Source organism: Centruroides vittatus, unplaced genomic scaffold (genome assembly GCF_030686945.1).
Source record: "Centruroides vittatus isolate TY-2023 unplaced genomic scaffold, ASM3068694v2 contig_150, whole genome shotgun sequence".
NCBI classification, from domain to species: domain Eukaryota; kingdom Metazoa; phylum Arthropoda; class Arachnida; order Scorpiones; family Buthidae; genus Centruroides; species Centruroides vittatus.
Window position 1 is genome coordinate 1757736 of NW_027120928.1, and position 18319 is coordinate 1776054.

The 18319-nt window shown below is 28.4% G+C and overlaps 1 protein-coding gene across 1 annotated transcript in view; it reads right to left on the bottom strand.

The window, feature by feature from the left end:
- LOC136968654 (trithorax group protein osa-like) overlaps positions 1-18319 on the bottom strand; it is a 244373-nt gene that overhangs the window by 133563 nt on the left and 92491 nt on the right. The window contains exon 3 of the mRNA XM_067262654.1: positions 11763-11882. Within this exon, the coding sequence (XP_067118755.1) occupies positions 11763-11882 (120 nt within the window). The remainder of the gene's footprint in view (positions 1-11762; positions 11883-18319) is intronic.

Sequence of the window (18319 nt, forward strand, 5' to 3'; positions counted from 1 at the left end):
AACCAAAGATGGTCGATACTCTGATCACTCAATCTGGTTATTATTTTAATAATGAAAAGTTCTGCTACCGAAAATGCCCTTTCCAATTCAATGGATGTAGGTGAAATCATCTTTAATGCATTTAAGAGAAGACAAATTTTACATGTTTTTTTCACCCGAAGTGCCAAGGATTTCTAGTTCATTTTCGAGATGCGTTGCAGTGCTTGTTTTGCTCTGAAGTATTCTTGATTTGTCTACCTCGGCTGCTTTAATAGCGGCATCGAGCTTATAGCCCGATAATTCGGCAGTTTGTTTGGCTTTAATAATCGGGTGTATGAAGAAAAACTTCATAATTGCAGACTTTGTACTCATTTCTATCCTTGCCCAATTTGCACAACCCAGCATAATGCAGTTATTGAAGCTACTGGGCATGATTAAAATTAAAACAGCATCAGCACAATTATTCAAGATATTACAGGTTCTGGCAAGTAAAGAATTTTCAGAGTCCTGCCACAAATATACTATATGATTATTGATCTGCGATATGTCATAACAAGCAAAAATTTTAAAAACTAATAAGCAGGCTTAAAATTAATAAATACAAATGTATTCTGACAGTTTATGAGTTAATTATACTTTCTATTTGCAAAATTTCCTCAAGTTTAACACAAAAAAGAAAAAAATGAATTTGCGGGATTTCCCGGGACGAGAAGAATTTCCCAGATATTTCCTGGGTTAAAAAACAGCCAGGATCCCAGGATCTCATTTGAGAAACCCTAGTTTACACCTCTAAATTCTGTCAAATATAAAACAAAAATATAAATCAATAATTATTTAAAAATAATTTAAATAATTTCAGAATTTCTTTACAAAGTAAATAATAAATGCAGTTAAAAATCTCTTAAAACTACAAAAATATTTTATGATAAATATTTTCTATAAACAACAACAAACATTTAGAAAAAGCTTATACATAATACTTTTTTCTCACTTTTGAAAATAATTTGATAGAGAATAATATTTTTTAATATGTAAATACTGAATTCATTTAACAATATATTAATTGGATTAACTTTCTAAATTTTCAATAGCAGAATATTCATAATGAAAAAACTAAAGTTAATAATAAACATTAATACAGTAGAATGTCGTTTATCCGAATGTTGATCAACCGAAATGTCAATTAACCGACAGCTTTCCAGTCGGACTGTGTCGTGCCGAATCGAACGTTTTTGATACTAGATTAACTTCTAAAGTATAATTTTTTTTGTTTTTATATTTTTCAATATATTTATTTTGTTTGTACAAAATAAAGAAATAATTTTTAATGATACAATAGCCACGATTATTATTATAAAAATTTTTGTTAGGCTTAACATTGATGAAAATTAAACACAAAGTGGCATGCAACGGAGAAAGTTTTCAATGTGAGATATATTAATATACTATTATTGGGATATACTAATATACTACATTAATATTGTATTTTTTCATACATAATCGGTTATCCGAAAAATCACTTATCCGAACAACCCCAGTCCCCAATCGATTCGGATAATCGACGTTCTACTGTAATTGTTTGACTTGAAAACTATTAAAGATAGTAAATGTTCAAAATTATATATATATAGTTAAATATTTATCATGATAAAACCAATCAATTATGTAAATGAACAATTCAATTAGTTTATTAATGCTTATTATATATGTTTGACCAATTTACTAAATATGATAGCAACACATTTTAATGTTGATTTTAAAAATATATATTACCAAAAGTGACTATATTATCAAATATAACAGTTTAGTGCTGTAAATATTTCACTTCATGAAACTTTTTGATTAAAAAATTATTTTATATAATAAAATTAAAATATAAAATTCAAAAATGGATAAGTATTTAAAATTTATATTTTTTTTCATTTAAATCTAGAATTGAATGTTTAGCAAAAATTATAATGAACACAATCTAAACATTTCTGTTTTGCCTTGATGATAAAACAAATAGGGGGGGACAATTAAGGTTATGTTAGATGAAGTACATTCCTCCAGTTTGTTGTTTAATGTTCGTTTGAATGATAAAACAAATGATTCTAATTAATATCAAAACAGAAATTATTAGTTCATACAAACAATAAAATTTTCTTACATTTCATAATATTCATAAAACTTAAATCTTTTTTTTTTTATAAAAATAAATTATAAGAAAAATGAAAAATTGAAATGTGAAATTATAAACTTAAAATACTCTTCTATTAATCACAAAGTGTTTAGATATCAAAATTAATTATTATATAAGTTAACTGTATTTTGTATGAACTTAGAAATTATATATAAACACACATTTATTTAAATTTACTTACAATTTAAAAAGTTTCTGTTTATGTTATTAAGAATTTTGTTCTTGAAAAACCAATACATGGACAACTATATTTAAATTCCACTTACCTGAATACTAATGTTCTATATTAAAATTGGTTTAAAAAAATTCTTTAATTATGATACAAAAAAACTGGCAAATCTAATATTTCAGCAGATTTTCTTAATAAAAGAATCATTCCTATAACATGTATAGTATACTTACATATATACAGTAGAGAGTCGTTAATCCAAACCCCGGTTATCCAAATGCTTTTCAGTCGGACTGTGTCGTGCCAAATCGAACGTTTTTGATACTAAATTTACTTCTAAAGTATAATTTTCATGTTTTTATATTCTTCAATATATTTATTTTGTTTGTACAAAATGCAGAAATAATTTTTAACGATACGATAGCCTCGATTATTATTACAAACATTTTCGTTAGACTTAAAATTGACGAAAATTCAACATGAAGCAACACGCAATGAAGAAAAATTTGAACATCGAACAGGTTAATATATTTTTTCGTACATAATCGGTTATCCGAACAAATCACTTATCCGAACAACCCCAGTCCCCAATTGATTCAGATTAATGGCTCTCTACTGTAATTCCAAAATATTAAAATCCATTAGCTCGTTAGCCAAAAACACGTTGCTTCAAAAAATTTAGCAAACAAAATCATTACAATCATTACAAAGTAGTATCAAAATATATATTTATTTATTTTTAAATTCAAAAACTTGATTAGTTTTTAATTTTTGACTAGTTTAATGTAATAGAAAAAAAAAGTTATAGATACATATTTAGTTTATTGGGCTAAGTATATAAATGCAATTATTCATAACTTGTAAAGACAAAGATTATAAATCAGAAATGTATCCAGTATCTATGTAATAGTAATAACCATTTTACAAACAATTGTTACAAATGAACATTTTGTATTTGATTACACTATACCAAATAAATTTTTGTAAATGTTTATATAATTATAACTAGATGATTACAGATAGGGTTATTTTTCAACAGGAATGTGCTAATATACTGTATGCACCATTAAAGTTTTCCTGAACCCTAGGAAGGAAACAAATTTTGGACTCTCTAAAAACAAACTCATGTATTGTTATAATGCTACAAGATTCATTTTTATCATCTTACAGAATACTAACAACACTATTAATTAAGAATTGATAGTTTGATTTTTTGATTACATTACTACCACTCCAACTGCTCTTAATATAAAACACAAAAAATACAGTCAAACCTGTTTTTATGCGGGGGATAGGGACTGCATTAAAAAAAACGCATTAAAAAAAATCTCACGAAACTTCACGAATGGCTGTAAATAATAGTTTTCGCAACACAATTAAAAAAATATTTTTTTTTATGCGGTCAACAGGGACCGCATAAAAAAAGTCTCACATAGAAAATAACTCAAAACCGTACGAAATAGAATTTATTGACAACAGATGTCAGCACTTGACTGCATCGTCTGGTCTATCGTCTGTTTTACATATTTTTGTCCGGGTGGTGTTTTGTTGACTTAAAAAGTAAATTATTTCATTTTTCGCATATTCATGCAATAATATTACTATAATAAGTGCATTTATGCTATAATAAGTTTATTTAGTTATAATAAGTCAACGTAAGACATGACGAATCGCACGAGACTAGTCGCCAACTATACCGCACAAATTAAAAATTCGCATTAAAAAAATCGCACAAATAAAAATCGCACATAAAAAGAGCGCATAAAAACAGGTTTGACTGTACTTTGAAAACCTTTAAAGTGGCAATAGAATTTTTTTCGAAATAACGGTTCTTGATCGATCCCGAGGAAGGTCAACAAAGTTGACCGAAAACGTTAGATTTTTTGTGATAATTTTAACTGCATATTAAAGGTTTTCGAAGTATTTTTTGTGTTTTGATTACATTATTTCCATTTGCATGTCATCACATTATTGATGGTAGCAAGTACTAATAATTATAATAAATTGATCACATATTACAGACAGAAACAAAAGGAAATTGTTACCATTTACCAAATGCTTGAGAATGATATTAGAGGACCTCAAATATGATGAAATCAACAATCCAGATAATATCAATCAAATATAAAAGTTAACTTAAAAATATCTTTAAAAGTAGGAATGAATAAATTTATTCAGAAAATTTTATGAATTAATTTCTAATAAATAAATATTTCACAAAACATCTAATTTTACAAATCCATTATCAATGAAGTTCGTTCAGTTACAAAAGCCCTAACAAATATACTCAAATAAAGTTAAAGCATTAATAAAATAGCATTTATTCAAACAAACCATGATTATAAAATGTTAGTATTACTTTTACATATCTAAAAAACAATATTTGAAAAAAGAGACCAAAATCAAAAATCCAACCTGCAACAAACATCACTGAAGGTCATTCACATTAATTTTCAATGCTCTTCAATGGAATTACATCACCTTTTAGCTTAATAATAGAAGTACAGTAGAACATTGATTATCCGACTCAATTGGGGACTGGGGTTGGTCGGATAACTGAAAAAACGGATAGCCGAAAAGTATGAAAAAATACATTATTATTATAGTATATTAGCATATCCCATGTAATTAGTATATTAGTATATTGCTATTAACCTACTTCGCATTGAATTTTCATCGATGTTAAGCCTAACAAAATTTTTTTTAAAATAATAATCATCGCTATTGTATCATTAAAAATTATTTTTTTATTTTGCACAAAATAAATACAAAAATAAAAAAATATAAAAAATTGAAAATTAGGCCTGGTTTAAATACTGGCCTCCCTTTCATGGTCGAGCCAATGTTGCCAGCTGAAGCATGCAAACATGTAACAAAAATGATATTAAAGTAGCCAAGACATAGCCAAATATTGTAGCACCACATCACCAGCAGACACTTGAATTTTCCAACTAGAACGCGGTCGGTTAACCGATGCGACGGTTGATCGGGGTTGGATAATCGATGCTCTACTATAATTAAGGCATTCAAGCTATGTTTTTCCAATGTTTCTGCAGGAATTTTTTCCCACTCAATGGTGTTCAAATAAAGTGTGGGATATCAGTAAGTGATCTTGCACTTCAATATTCTCCACAGATTTTCTGTGGGAGAGAGATCATGACTTACTGCTAGCCAAGGAAGTACATAAACATCTTGTTTCAACCAGACTTTGGTTTCACTGGCAGTATGCAATCTTACATTATCTTATTGGTCTTGCATTGAAAAGTTTTTTCTATGATGAATATAGACATTACTCAAGAACTGATATATAATCACATGTCTCAATATTTCTTCACAGAAATGTAATCTCCCTACTCACCTGTAGCCATGCAGCCCAAAAATAAAGATTTTTATATCTTTCATGCAACAAGATGGACTGTTGTTTTTTTCTTTGTTACATATAACTTTCTTTCAATAATTCCAGATACTATTTGAAATGTTACTCTGTGCCTTGCACAGTCACCAATATACAAACAAAAAGCAGTATAAAATCTAATGCTGTCTATGCTTTGTTCAGAATTTAAAAGAATGGCAAGAAAAAGGTTAGGGACTATTGGTTCATAAGATCTTCAAAACAATGTAACCGAGTGGCTATGTGGCAGATTTCTTGGAAATTGTGTTTGAATGAGTCTACTGTCAGAATGTTTCTCGAACACTAAGGAAACTAGTTCCATTGCATTTAGTCCCAATAACAGTAACTCTCAACAACTACTGTTAGGAAAGGTCAAATTTTGTGTTGCCATATCTTGAAATTCTGATCTGGTACATTCATGGAGATAGCAGAATTGTGGAGCAAATGTCCTGTATTTTGATGACCTGCTAGCAACAGGCACGGAGTATGACTCTACAAGAGTAAGCAAAAGATCAAGTTAATTGCAGTTCAGCATAAGAAATGGTTTGCAAGAACCAAGAACTATCTGTCCTGAACAGAAACTCAATGGCAAAGAGTGATTTTGTCTGATGAATTACCCTTCCCAATTCCCATACAGAAATATTGGGTGAGTCCATTCATTGAATTATCTGATGACTGTCCAGTTATCAGATGGCCCAATGAAGGACTGGGCCAAAACTGTGTGAAGCAAGAAGACAAGTTTCTAGCCATGGTGTAGCTGTAAGAGTATTTTGGATATTCTAGCATTGGTGATTTGGTTCTGTATGATGACTATCAATGCACAATGTTATCAGGCAATTTTGCACCACCATTTCCTGTCTAAACTGCAAGGAGATACAAACTTTCAATAAGATCTTGCCAAATTGCTTACTGGATGCTCTACCATTACTTGGTTTCACCAAAATCTTTTCACGATTGCTATGCAGTGTATCTTCAAAAGATCATAAAGAGCTTTGTGGATTGCAACAGAAGTCATATTAACAAATTCAAAAATAACATACCAGGTGTTGATTGGGTGCAATTGCTTCTGAAATTTATATAATGATTATTTAACCAAGAGACTAGCTGCCAATATCAAAAAGGTATGAGCTGCTATTTCCAAAGATATAATTATCAATTTCACCCCAAAGAGGAAATTCTCAATGGCTTTTCTGCCTGATCAAAAACAATATAGGCTAGAATGATAACATAAATGAGTGTGTTTATTTGTTTTGTGTCATTTGCAAACAGATATCAAAGTCATCCCAAATCTAGTATAAGATTGATAAACCTTATTTGCTTAATTTTCCTTAATCTTTATTTATTTCAAATCTCTTACTCATTTTTATAATGGAAGAAACAAACTTTATACAGATATAAACACATTTTATATTACTTTAAAGATAATCAAAGTGTTTAAAAACAAAATTCAAAATTAAATTATCAATCCTTCCCATTTGACAGTACATAAAATTAATAAAAATCTTTATCAAACTAGCACTTGTTTTCCTAAATAGATATTTCTGTGTTTATCAAACTAATCAGTCCTCTTCTACAACTATTTAAATGTACTATGTAAGACTTATGTGAATTCATGAAACACCAGCACCTTACTACTAACACCAGAAGTGAGGAGCAGATGCATAAAGATGAAAGTCAAAATAAATTTCCATGCAGTTTGGAAGTTTTTAAGTTCAAGTAATTATAAAAAACTTAATAAAGTTGTTCTTTTTTCTTATATTCATAATTTTCATTCTATATCTGATGAGATCTTAAAAACATGTGAATTGAGAGTCCACATAATTTTTTTATAGAGAAATAGCACTGATTACAAGATTGATAAATTAACAAACTTTTTTAGCTATTCAGTTTTCTGGGGTATTAAAGATTTGCAATTCTTTTGTTTCTATACCATAAATTTTTAATGAAAACTTTCACTATTATTAATTAATTTTCATTAAAAATAATGTTTAAATATCAGTAAAAAAATAAATCATTAATAATATACTGCCCTTTATTGCTTTGTATGGGTTATAAAAGAAATAATTTTCATATTTATGTGCATTTTCCTAAAAAATTCATAAAAAGCTTTTTTAGTATTACTAAGATTGTAAAAAAAAATAAAAAAAGTTGATAAAAGAACAAATTTCTAAATATAAGAAACATCTTAATTTTTTCATCAAGTATTTTTTGGAAATTTCTTTCTTAAAAAAAGAATAATGCTGTTCATAATTTCCACTATTAAATATTTTATAATCTGCAAATTCAAATTATGAAAATTAATAAGAGAAAATTAATTTTTTATTTTTCAAAAAGATACAAAATGATTTTTTATGACACCAAACATTACTTAATGGATTTATGTAATTTTGCATTATTTATATATATATTGTACTAATACTTAAAGGCAATAGTTTGCTTGAATATCTCACTAATAAAATTTATATATACGAGAATTTGTAAAATTTAAATTTATGCCCATTGAAAAGATTATAACGTCATTGTATATAGTTAAATCTGTCTTGTAAATACTAAATATATTTAAGCATTAAAGCTATATTTTTATGAAGTTTATATCCAGCAGAATTAAGAATTGAAAACAAAATTATTCTTAAATATTTTAAGTGTATACTGCTTTAATAACAGAAAACAAATATTTCAATTTGCTTTCTGTTACTAAAGCAGAACAAAAAAAAATCAGAAAATAGCAATTTTTTAATTCAAAGCTTAAGATAACAAGATAATGCTCAAATAACAAAATATTCCTAAAAGAATTGATTTCTTTTTTGAATTTTATAATTTATAGTTTAAACCATAAGAAGATTTTTAGTATTAATTATGCAAAACTATTTAAGAAGACTTTTTATTTTTATATTTTAATAAATGTTAAATTTAATTTTTATGATTAACATAAAAATTTAAGTTTAAATTTTGAATACTGTTGTAAGAACAAGTTTCAAAAGATTTTGGTTTGCATATTTCATATGAATGATATTTGTAAAGTGGAAAATTAGAAATTTAATTTCAGTGAGCATAAATTTTGTTTTGGAATCATTCTGATACATTCAATAAATAATTGTTAATTATCTGAATTATATTTCTTCAGTATTTTAAATAGTTATAATATTCATTAAATCATATGCCTCCGCGTCCTTATCTTATAGTATAGTATTTAAAATGTCTACTCGGACTTATTAACGGGACATATTACACCGACGTCTTTGTTTTTTCCGATAAGCTTTCTTAACTTTTGCCGAACAAAGACGTCGGTATAATATGTCTTGTTAATAAGTCCAGTAGACATTTTAAATATTAAGTTATAATATTCAATTTGACATTATTTTAATAAGATATACTCACCATGAAAAAAATAATTTTAAATTTGCAAATAATTTCAATATAAAATTGTCTGCATATTCCAAAATGATACAACTGAGTTAAAGCATGAATTAGAATATATCTCAAAAATATATAATTGAATAGGAATTGAATAACTTGATGAAAATCTCAATCTAAAATATACACAAAAATTTATGCTCTAAAATCTCAGCTTTTGAAAAATTCAGATATTAACAAAATCACATAGCATTGCTTGGGATTAATAAAATACTAATGTAACTGACAAGCAAAAATGACTAAAAATATAATTTTTCACTTTGAGACTATTATCCCATAATACATGTAGATAATTAATAATCTTCATATATTCTTAATAACTAGTATATACAGTATAACACAATATATCAACTTCCTTGTAAACTATAATATTCTGGACAAAAAAGTGAAGATTTGCATATCCATAGTGTGTTATACTAGTGTGTAGATTTATGCTAAATTTTATGTTTACTATCTAAGTTCTAGGACATACATAAATTAAACTAACTTGGACACTTACAAATTATTAGATACTTTTATTTTTAAAAAATTGTAACTTATTAAATTATTACAAAATACAGAAAGCATGTCTTACAGCTGAACATTCCATTTAAATGAATAAAAATTAGATCTCAAGAGTATGCACGTTATTCACTAATATTATTTCACAAGATAAATATAGTAGACACTTGTTAATCTGGCACACACTAAAAAGTAATTGATAATCCAGAATTGTATAATAATAATAATGCCAGTATATTGAATACATGCCATATTGTTAAGAAATTCCTGAATACAGATACTGATACACTTACTTAATTTTAGTTTTGTTTTGGTTGCTATGCCTTGACTCTGGTCTGGCATAGCACAGAGCCACCGGTATCAACCGAGTATAACCCACTAAACCCAACATAATAATAATAATAATAATCTAGTGTGCTAGTATTCCACAAATTTGAATCTGGACATATGGCATGTAAAGACACCAGGTAACATGTTCATTAACATTTTTGTAGTTTTCCAAACTTGATACATTATAGTCATATACCACTACTTTTGATCCAAATGATAAAGGTTTTGTGACTTTTATGAAGTAATTAAAAATATTTGATACATAATGAACAAAAATCTATAACAAAATATTTCTAGGAACAGATTAATTTGATGAATTAACACAGCAAAACAGAAAATGATTTAAGACATTTTATAACTAATACTTGTACATTATAAAATTTTGTAAAAATTAAATAAATTAAAAGCTTATGAATTTGAAACCATGATTAATACATGTCTTGCAGCAACCATGTCACATTTGTGTCCAGAAGTACCTATACTTTTGGGCAGTTGGGACACATGCCCCCACTTTTTGTCTGATTACCCCTTTTTCCTAATCCCCAAAGGAACCCCAAATTCTATGATCAACAAACAACAGAAAATTTATGACTTCTAGCCTATTCTGAAAATATAAAAAAAACTAATGAACAATATTTATCCATTGTCCCATACAACTATTTTTATAGTTATTTGTTTGTCATATGTTAACCAAAACCATATTCCTTGTTTTCAAGGCCAAGTTGTGGGAGTGCTGATCTGATGTTGAATCAGAGTTTGAAGCTTCTTGAATAATATACAATGCCCTCTTTTATAGTTTGTGCCCCTCCCCTTTTTACAGTCTGTGAGCACTGTTGCTTATGTCCTAGTTTTACCATTAAACAGTGAAAGTATATTTAGAACAGAGAATCAGATAAAGTGGTTTCATCAAAACTGCTTGAAAAAAATCTAAAAACCTTAATGACAATCATCTTGAATGGCCCATCAGATTTTAGTTTCCAAATGCAAAGCTGTTTGAAGCGTTTGAAAGCATAAAAGACAGAAGAAATAATTTTTTTTTATCTTGTAGCATTCTTATCTACTATACTTTAATTTAAATTAAGATTAATATTATAAAAAAACCGGGTTGTGTGAAATAACATACTCCAATAATATTAACGATTAGTATTATTGTAAGTAAGTAATCTAAATCGAACTTGACCATAAATATGTTTTTTAATTATGTAAAATCAATGACTATCAGGAAATAAATTTTTTTTAATTTGATGGTTCATAACTGTTTGTAGGTAACTCACATTCCTATGATCCATAAGTCAAAATGACTCAGAATATTTTAGGTTTAATGTGAGTCTTGGTCTGGTAATCCTGCATTTTAAATAACATGGTACCACTTTTCTCTTATTGATGCCAGATTTACAAACTTCTACTGTACATTTAAAAATTATTGAGATAATAAATATGCCAGTAAAACTACTTCATAGCAAGAATCAATTTGCAAGGAAAATCAAAGATGTATTTTAAACAGACACACTAATCATTAACATAGGCTGTAATGTCTAGATTTTTAATGTTAATTAAAAAAAAAGTTATATTTACTCATACATTTTCATAAATATTTTTACTCGGGACTTAATTTTTATACTTTTCCAATTATTAGTATGTTTCAGTATACTTATTTATAGCACTCATTATTTGAAAAGAAGCCTGAACATTTTAAATTTTAATGAAATAAACACAATGAAATAAAAACCTTAATATTAAATAAAAGATCTAATTTTTAGTTTTTTTTTAGTTTAATTCCATATAATTATAAATACCTGTTGATTCTGATTTTGTGACTGTGTATATCCACTTAATGGTGTTGAATGTGCTCTTTGTTCATATCCAGATAGCTGAGAACCAGGAGAATCTTGTTGCATTACATATTGTGGCGTTCCCTAAAAAAATTCACAATCAATGTTATTTATGAATTTTAACTTGTGTAAAAATTTTATTAAAAAATGTGAAAATTTATACTAAACAAGGTAATAAATAATCTAATAACTGAATGATGATAAAATGAATTTAAATAATAAAAAGTTCTATTTTCTTTTTCAAAAATGTATGAGGTAATGCAGCAAACTGAAAGGGGTAGCTATTTGTTCACAATATTACAAATGTAAAACCCATAGGAAGAAAACAAACAAAATTATAGGTAAGATCAGATTAAATACAAACATTTTTCACAACTGCAAAAATCTTAATTCAAAATTTTTCATTTCAGACTGTATATTCTGTCTGAAAATGTGCACACTAGATAAGTATGTAAAAAATTAATGTATTACAGTTGTCCCGTGTTCACCATAAGAATACATGTCTTCTTTATGCAAATGCTACTTTAACACACCTAATCAAAATTAAATAATGTTTTACATAACATCTTTAAACATTTTAAAACATATTTTATTTCAATATAACAACATTATAAACATAAAGGAATATAGATCTACGTATGACAGCCAGATGGCTAAGCAGTGAAGGTGTCAACCTCCCACTCTGAGGGACCTGGAATCGAATCTAGCTAGGCAAAACTTTCCAGAATGGATTTACCATGGATGCAATCTGTCCCAGGTGCATCAGACCCCACCCAGTTACCTCACCATGGGTCTGCCCATAGTGACCCAGTCATTCTCCAGTATGTGGTCTTAAGTGACATTTAAAATAAACTCTCTCTCTCTCTCATGAATGTGCAAGCACACACATGCATAAGAGAGAGAAAAAATACCCCCTAATTGGTCTTCAATACACATTAAATGATTTCAATATGCATTTCCCAGTGTTAAGATATTCATATAATATATATATATTTGCAATATAAACTACATAACTTCTCTGTTTGTAAAGCAATTTTGATGTGGTGGCTAATATATGATCTATATTTCACAATGGAACATTTTGAATTATGATTATTAAAATTTACTGTTACACATTTTCAAAATGATTAAAAAAAAGACAATATTAGGTCCAAGTGCTGAAACTAAACATGATTTGTTAGCTTCAGCTCTTGGACCTAATATTGTTTGTTTTACCATCTTGAAAATGTGTAACAGTAAATTTTAATAATCATAATTCAAAATGTTCCATTGTGAAATATAGATCATATATTAGCCACCACATCAAAATTACTTTACAAACAGAGAAGTTTTGTAGTTTTTACTGCAAATAAGTATATTGTATGAATACTTTTTACACTCACTGTAGCTTTACTGTTATTGAATATTATTATTTATTACATTCGAGACTGCATATTATTCAATATTAAACAAGAAAGAAAATAAAAGAAAATGCATATTAGAACTGGCGCAACTTACCATTTTTTCTGCTCTATTTAGCTTCAAAAGCATTACATACATGCAACAAAAAGGGGTAGCTATGGGCAGCCCCCTTGCAGGTACGCTATGTGAGATAATACTAGCAACGCTAGAAAAAGTAGTGCTGCCAAAGTATGAAGCACAAATGATAATGTATGCTCGATACGTAGATGATGTACTTATATTCTGAAACGTTAAGCCCAACATGCTTTTATAAAACATTCGTTTTATAAAAGATATAAATGACAACAGATTCGGCTTGGAGATAGAGCTAGAGCAGGAAAAAGACAAGATCATACATTTCCTGGATCTTCATATACAAATTAACAACCTAGAACAATTCAGTAACAAAGTCTACAGAAAGCCATCATATAACCCCATATTTATTCCATGGATCTCGCACAATCCTCTTTCATATGAGCTGGCAGCATTCAGAGAACTTATCAAAAGAGCTTATTCGCATTGCAACAATGAAAGCGACAGAACGGAGGAATTGAAATTTATACACAAGTTAGCCAGAAATACAAGATCAACATTAAGGCTATTACCAGCAAGAGCAGGACGTGCCATAAGATGAAAGACTTACCCAATAAGGAAGAGTGTATAATGATGGAATATAACGCATCGCTGAGCAATATCTTTCGAAACATAGGAAAAGCCAAGAACAAAAGAATAGTATATAAAAGAACCCCCCACCATATACCGACTATTAAGATCTGATAAAGATGAAGCAGACAGAAACACACTCCCCGGTGTTTATAAAATCCCTGTTACAGATTCTAGGAAACATAATAAATTAATGTATATAGGGGCCACGGGAAGATCTATCAAAGCCAGGTTAGCAGAACACCAAAGAAATATAAGAAAGGAACAACCATGCACTGCACTGGTCACCTATGTTTTAGCGGACCCACAAGACGTCAAAGCCAAGTGGGACCAAGCAAGTCTACTGCAGATAGTCCGAGACCGTAAACACCGACACTATGCGGAAGCTTGGCAAATTTGTAAAGCAAACCATAAAGGCCTCGCAATCAGTTTTCGAGAGTCTACAAAAGTGTCGGCAGCATGGTCCTCTAGCCTAATATAAACCGTATTATTAGAAAAATAATATGCATTATTAAACAATGCATTTATATGAAAAAGATAATCAGAAGTCATAACTCGGCACATATTATTTCTCAGTATTTTAATTTTCTGTAAGTTTATGCTTTGTATAATTCCAGTTGCAAGGTTATAGATGACATACATAAGCTGCAACGGAACGTATTTCAAAAAATTTGAAAAGCCTGTTCGTTTTTTGCTTTTGTACTAAGAGTTCAATTTTTGTTTTCTATATTTGTTTGTTTTTTCTTTTTCTGAGAAAGTTCATTGAATATGAACAAAAATGTTTGGAAGCAATAAAATTGGGCTGCACGTTCACAAGGTGTTGTAGTAAGTTGTTTATTATTTATTACATAATTTTTGTTCTGTTTCTAAGCATATGAGCTGCTAAAGATGTTTGCATGATGATGGTTGCATGATATGATATGGTTTAAATATTAAATTTGTTAACTGTTTTTGCAGAAAAACCAATAACTACATAGATTTGTCTTTAGCTACAATAATAATTCATTTGTCAAATAGAAAATGAAGGATTATTAAACAAAAGAAAGAACAGTTTTTTTATTTCTTTCTGATGGTTAGTTAGTGGAATTGGAATGTATGGTACAAGTACTGTCCCTAGGTAGGCCAATTATTTTTTTGATTTTATAAACAAACAAATATCAAATAAGCATAATCAATTTTAAAAATATCCAAGACAGATAAATGGTGAAATATATGATTCTCAGTAAAATAATGTTTAATAATGTAGGACAATATTTTAAAATACTCTATGATAATCTAGTTAACTTTTTTAAAAATTTTAATTTAAAATGTTTCTTAAGAGGCGAGGCATTGTGTATCCCAAACAGTAGAGCATAAAGCTTCTAAAACGGAAGCAAGAGATGTCTCCAAGCTCCTTCCTTGAGAACTACATTTAGCATCAAACTGCTATAGCTTTAAACTGTCTGTGAGAATCTGTGCTTTATGTCAATTTATTTTATGAATCTGTTTGCAAAAATAAAAAATGATAAAATGGAAAGTTTACTGCTTGAGTGGACTGATGGAAGTAAAAAAAACAAAATGTTCTGTTATCTTTATTTAAGAAAAAAAATCAACCAATCTTTTCAATAAGCTGAAACAAAAGGGTAAACAAATTCTTTGGATGGTGATTAAAGTCCACTTTCACAATACTTTCAAGGGAGATCATGGATGGGTTTGATCAGTTTTTCAGATGAGAGCAGTTTCATAGCTTAATGGTTACTTACTAGAGAAAATACTTCTGGTGTAGTTTCAGTAACTATACTGTACTTACATTTCTACTTTATATAGACTGTTTATTTATCATATTATTCCTGCTTTTACTGTGTGTTAATATTATTTTAGGTTTTTATTATCTGGGTATGATTTAATAAGTTAATTTTGAGTCTGGAAAAGTTCAAAATTTCTCCTATATAAATTAATAGTAATTTCTTCTTCACTTTATGTCATTTTGATTTACAAAAGGTTTCACAGGAATGCTCTATTTCAGACAGCAGGAAAAATCTGTTTACAGTAAAACCAATCTAAACAGAATCCAATTGTACTACCAGAAGATTCTCTTTTGACAGGTTTACATTTTATAGTAGAGATGTGTTTTTATTAATTCTTTTAGAAATTAAGGGAGAAATAGTAGTATTGCATTGTCACGGCTACTTTCCAGACATAAAACTACAATACTAACAAAAAAAAAATCTAACTCTCATCACCAAAAAAGGTGGACCAGGATTTAAGCAAAAAATAAAACATTATAATTTATAATTTAGCTGTTCTTATGCTAAAAATTTTTCTTTTCCTAGGTTATGTTACAAATTGACGCTGTTTTCAAACGTTTGCGACCCTAACATCAACCACTCCAGTTATCTGGTTCTTACATAAATGTAGTTTTTGATTTCAAAAAGTTTTGTTTTTGAATTTGGTAAGGTTTTTGGCTTAGACTACTTTACAGAGCAAATCATGCTTTTCTAAGGTTTATTCTCCATTTAAGTGGGTTTCCATTTTGTAGAGTCCATTTTAGATTGTATTTATTATTAGGTTTACCAGACGTCCCGTTTTGACTGGGATTGTCCCGGTTTGATGATGATGTCCCAGCGTCCAGGCCAGTTTGTCATTTTGTCCCAGTTATTTGGTAAAATTTTAAAAGTGCCGAATATGCAAGAAGTAAAAATAATATAAATTATATAGAAGTACTATAAATTTTCTTGTTGCTTGCTTAATAAAAATAGTGCAGCCTTGAGTAAAATGGCAATTTGGCAATTACCCTTCTGTTACACTCACTGTTGCAATGTTAATATTTCGATCTAGACCTAAGTACTTTTAATGTTCTCTAGATGTTTTCTCCAAAATTTATAGCATATGGCCTAATGAATTTAGATGTTTTATTTTTTCACAGAATTTATAATAGCATGTAGTCTATGAGATCCAGATATTTTTATTTTTATTTCATTTTTCTTTAGATATTTTGTTTCAATTAAAGTTGGCAATACTGAAACTTACACTGCCAGGTCACTGCTGCGCATGTCACATCTTAGTCGAGTTCAAATTCCTGGTCGGCATTTGTGATTATTTCATACTGTATATTAAATTCATTTAATCTCTAAAATACCAAAAAAAAAAAAAAACCACGTTTTTACTGATGATTGAAAAAAAAGGCTGTGATCATATTGACCAAGTAAATATAATCTCTCCACACACCGGTAAAATAAGAAAATAAATAAATTCTTTGAACCTGTTAACCGGAGTCAATCTATTTTTAGACTTGCAAACATTTTCACAGCCCCTCCTCACAGAGAAATTCGGAAAAGAAATTCAAATCGAATGTTTATTCGAACATTAACGGCCTATACGACGAAGCCCAAAGAAGAGCCCAGGAGGGGCTGTGAAAACGTTTGCAAGTCTAAAAATAGATTGACTCCAGTTAACAGGTTCAAAGAATTTATTTATTGACCAAGTAAAATATGAACTCTGCTTTTCAGAATTTTCAGTAACTCATGGTGGGAATTCAAACATTAAAAATCACTTGAAATGTGCAAAACATAAGGCAAGCAATAGGAACTTCCTCAAATGTATTGTCATATTTTAAATGTACCGATTTAAGTGACAAAGAATTTTTTAAAAAGTTCACACTAGTGATAAATATTAATAACTTAATAATAATATATGTTTAGTTCAGTTATTAAAAGTTGGAATCAGAACACAAAAAAACCTTAAACACTTTGTTTCTAGCAGTTTAATCACAAAGTACAAATGTTTTCAGCCATTTTGAATGGCCTTCTTCAGGTACAATAAGGTTGGTTGGAATGTCGGTTAGCAGATTGATTAGTTGTGATTAAACTGCTAGAAACTGTTTAAGGTTTTTTGGTTAAAAGGCTTTCAAGAAAATACAGTGGTTTCACCCTGGTGTGTATAGGTGGATTATATAAGGTTTTTTGTGTTCTGATTTTAAGTAGTTCTAGCTTTGAGTGCAGAGAATTATTAAAAATTGCTTTTAACTTGTTGTTTTTTTGAACAACTACTTTATTTAGCCTTTTCAATCATAGGTACTTATCTTAGTAGGCTTAATTTTCTGTTGTGAGTATATTCTCTAAATTGTCCCAGTTTGAGAAAAAAACATTATGGTAAGCCTATTTATTATTAAATGATTAATAAAATATTAGATTTATATAAAAATATTACTTTTTGAAAAATTTTATAATTTACATAAAGTGAAATATAAAGAGATATTCAAATTATTTTTCTATCCATATTTATGGATTTTTATAATGTCCATTTTTTTAATTCAAAGTATAATACCAGAAATTAATTCTAGTTATTTTAATTACATACATGTAAATACAAGAATAATAATGATAGATAAAAGACATTATAATACTAAGAAAAAATATTTTTTATAATGTTAAATTGAA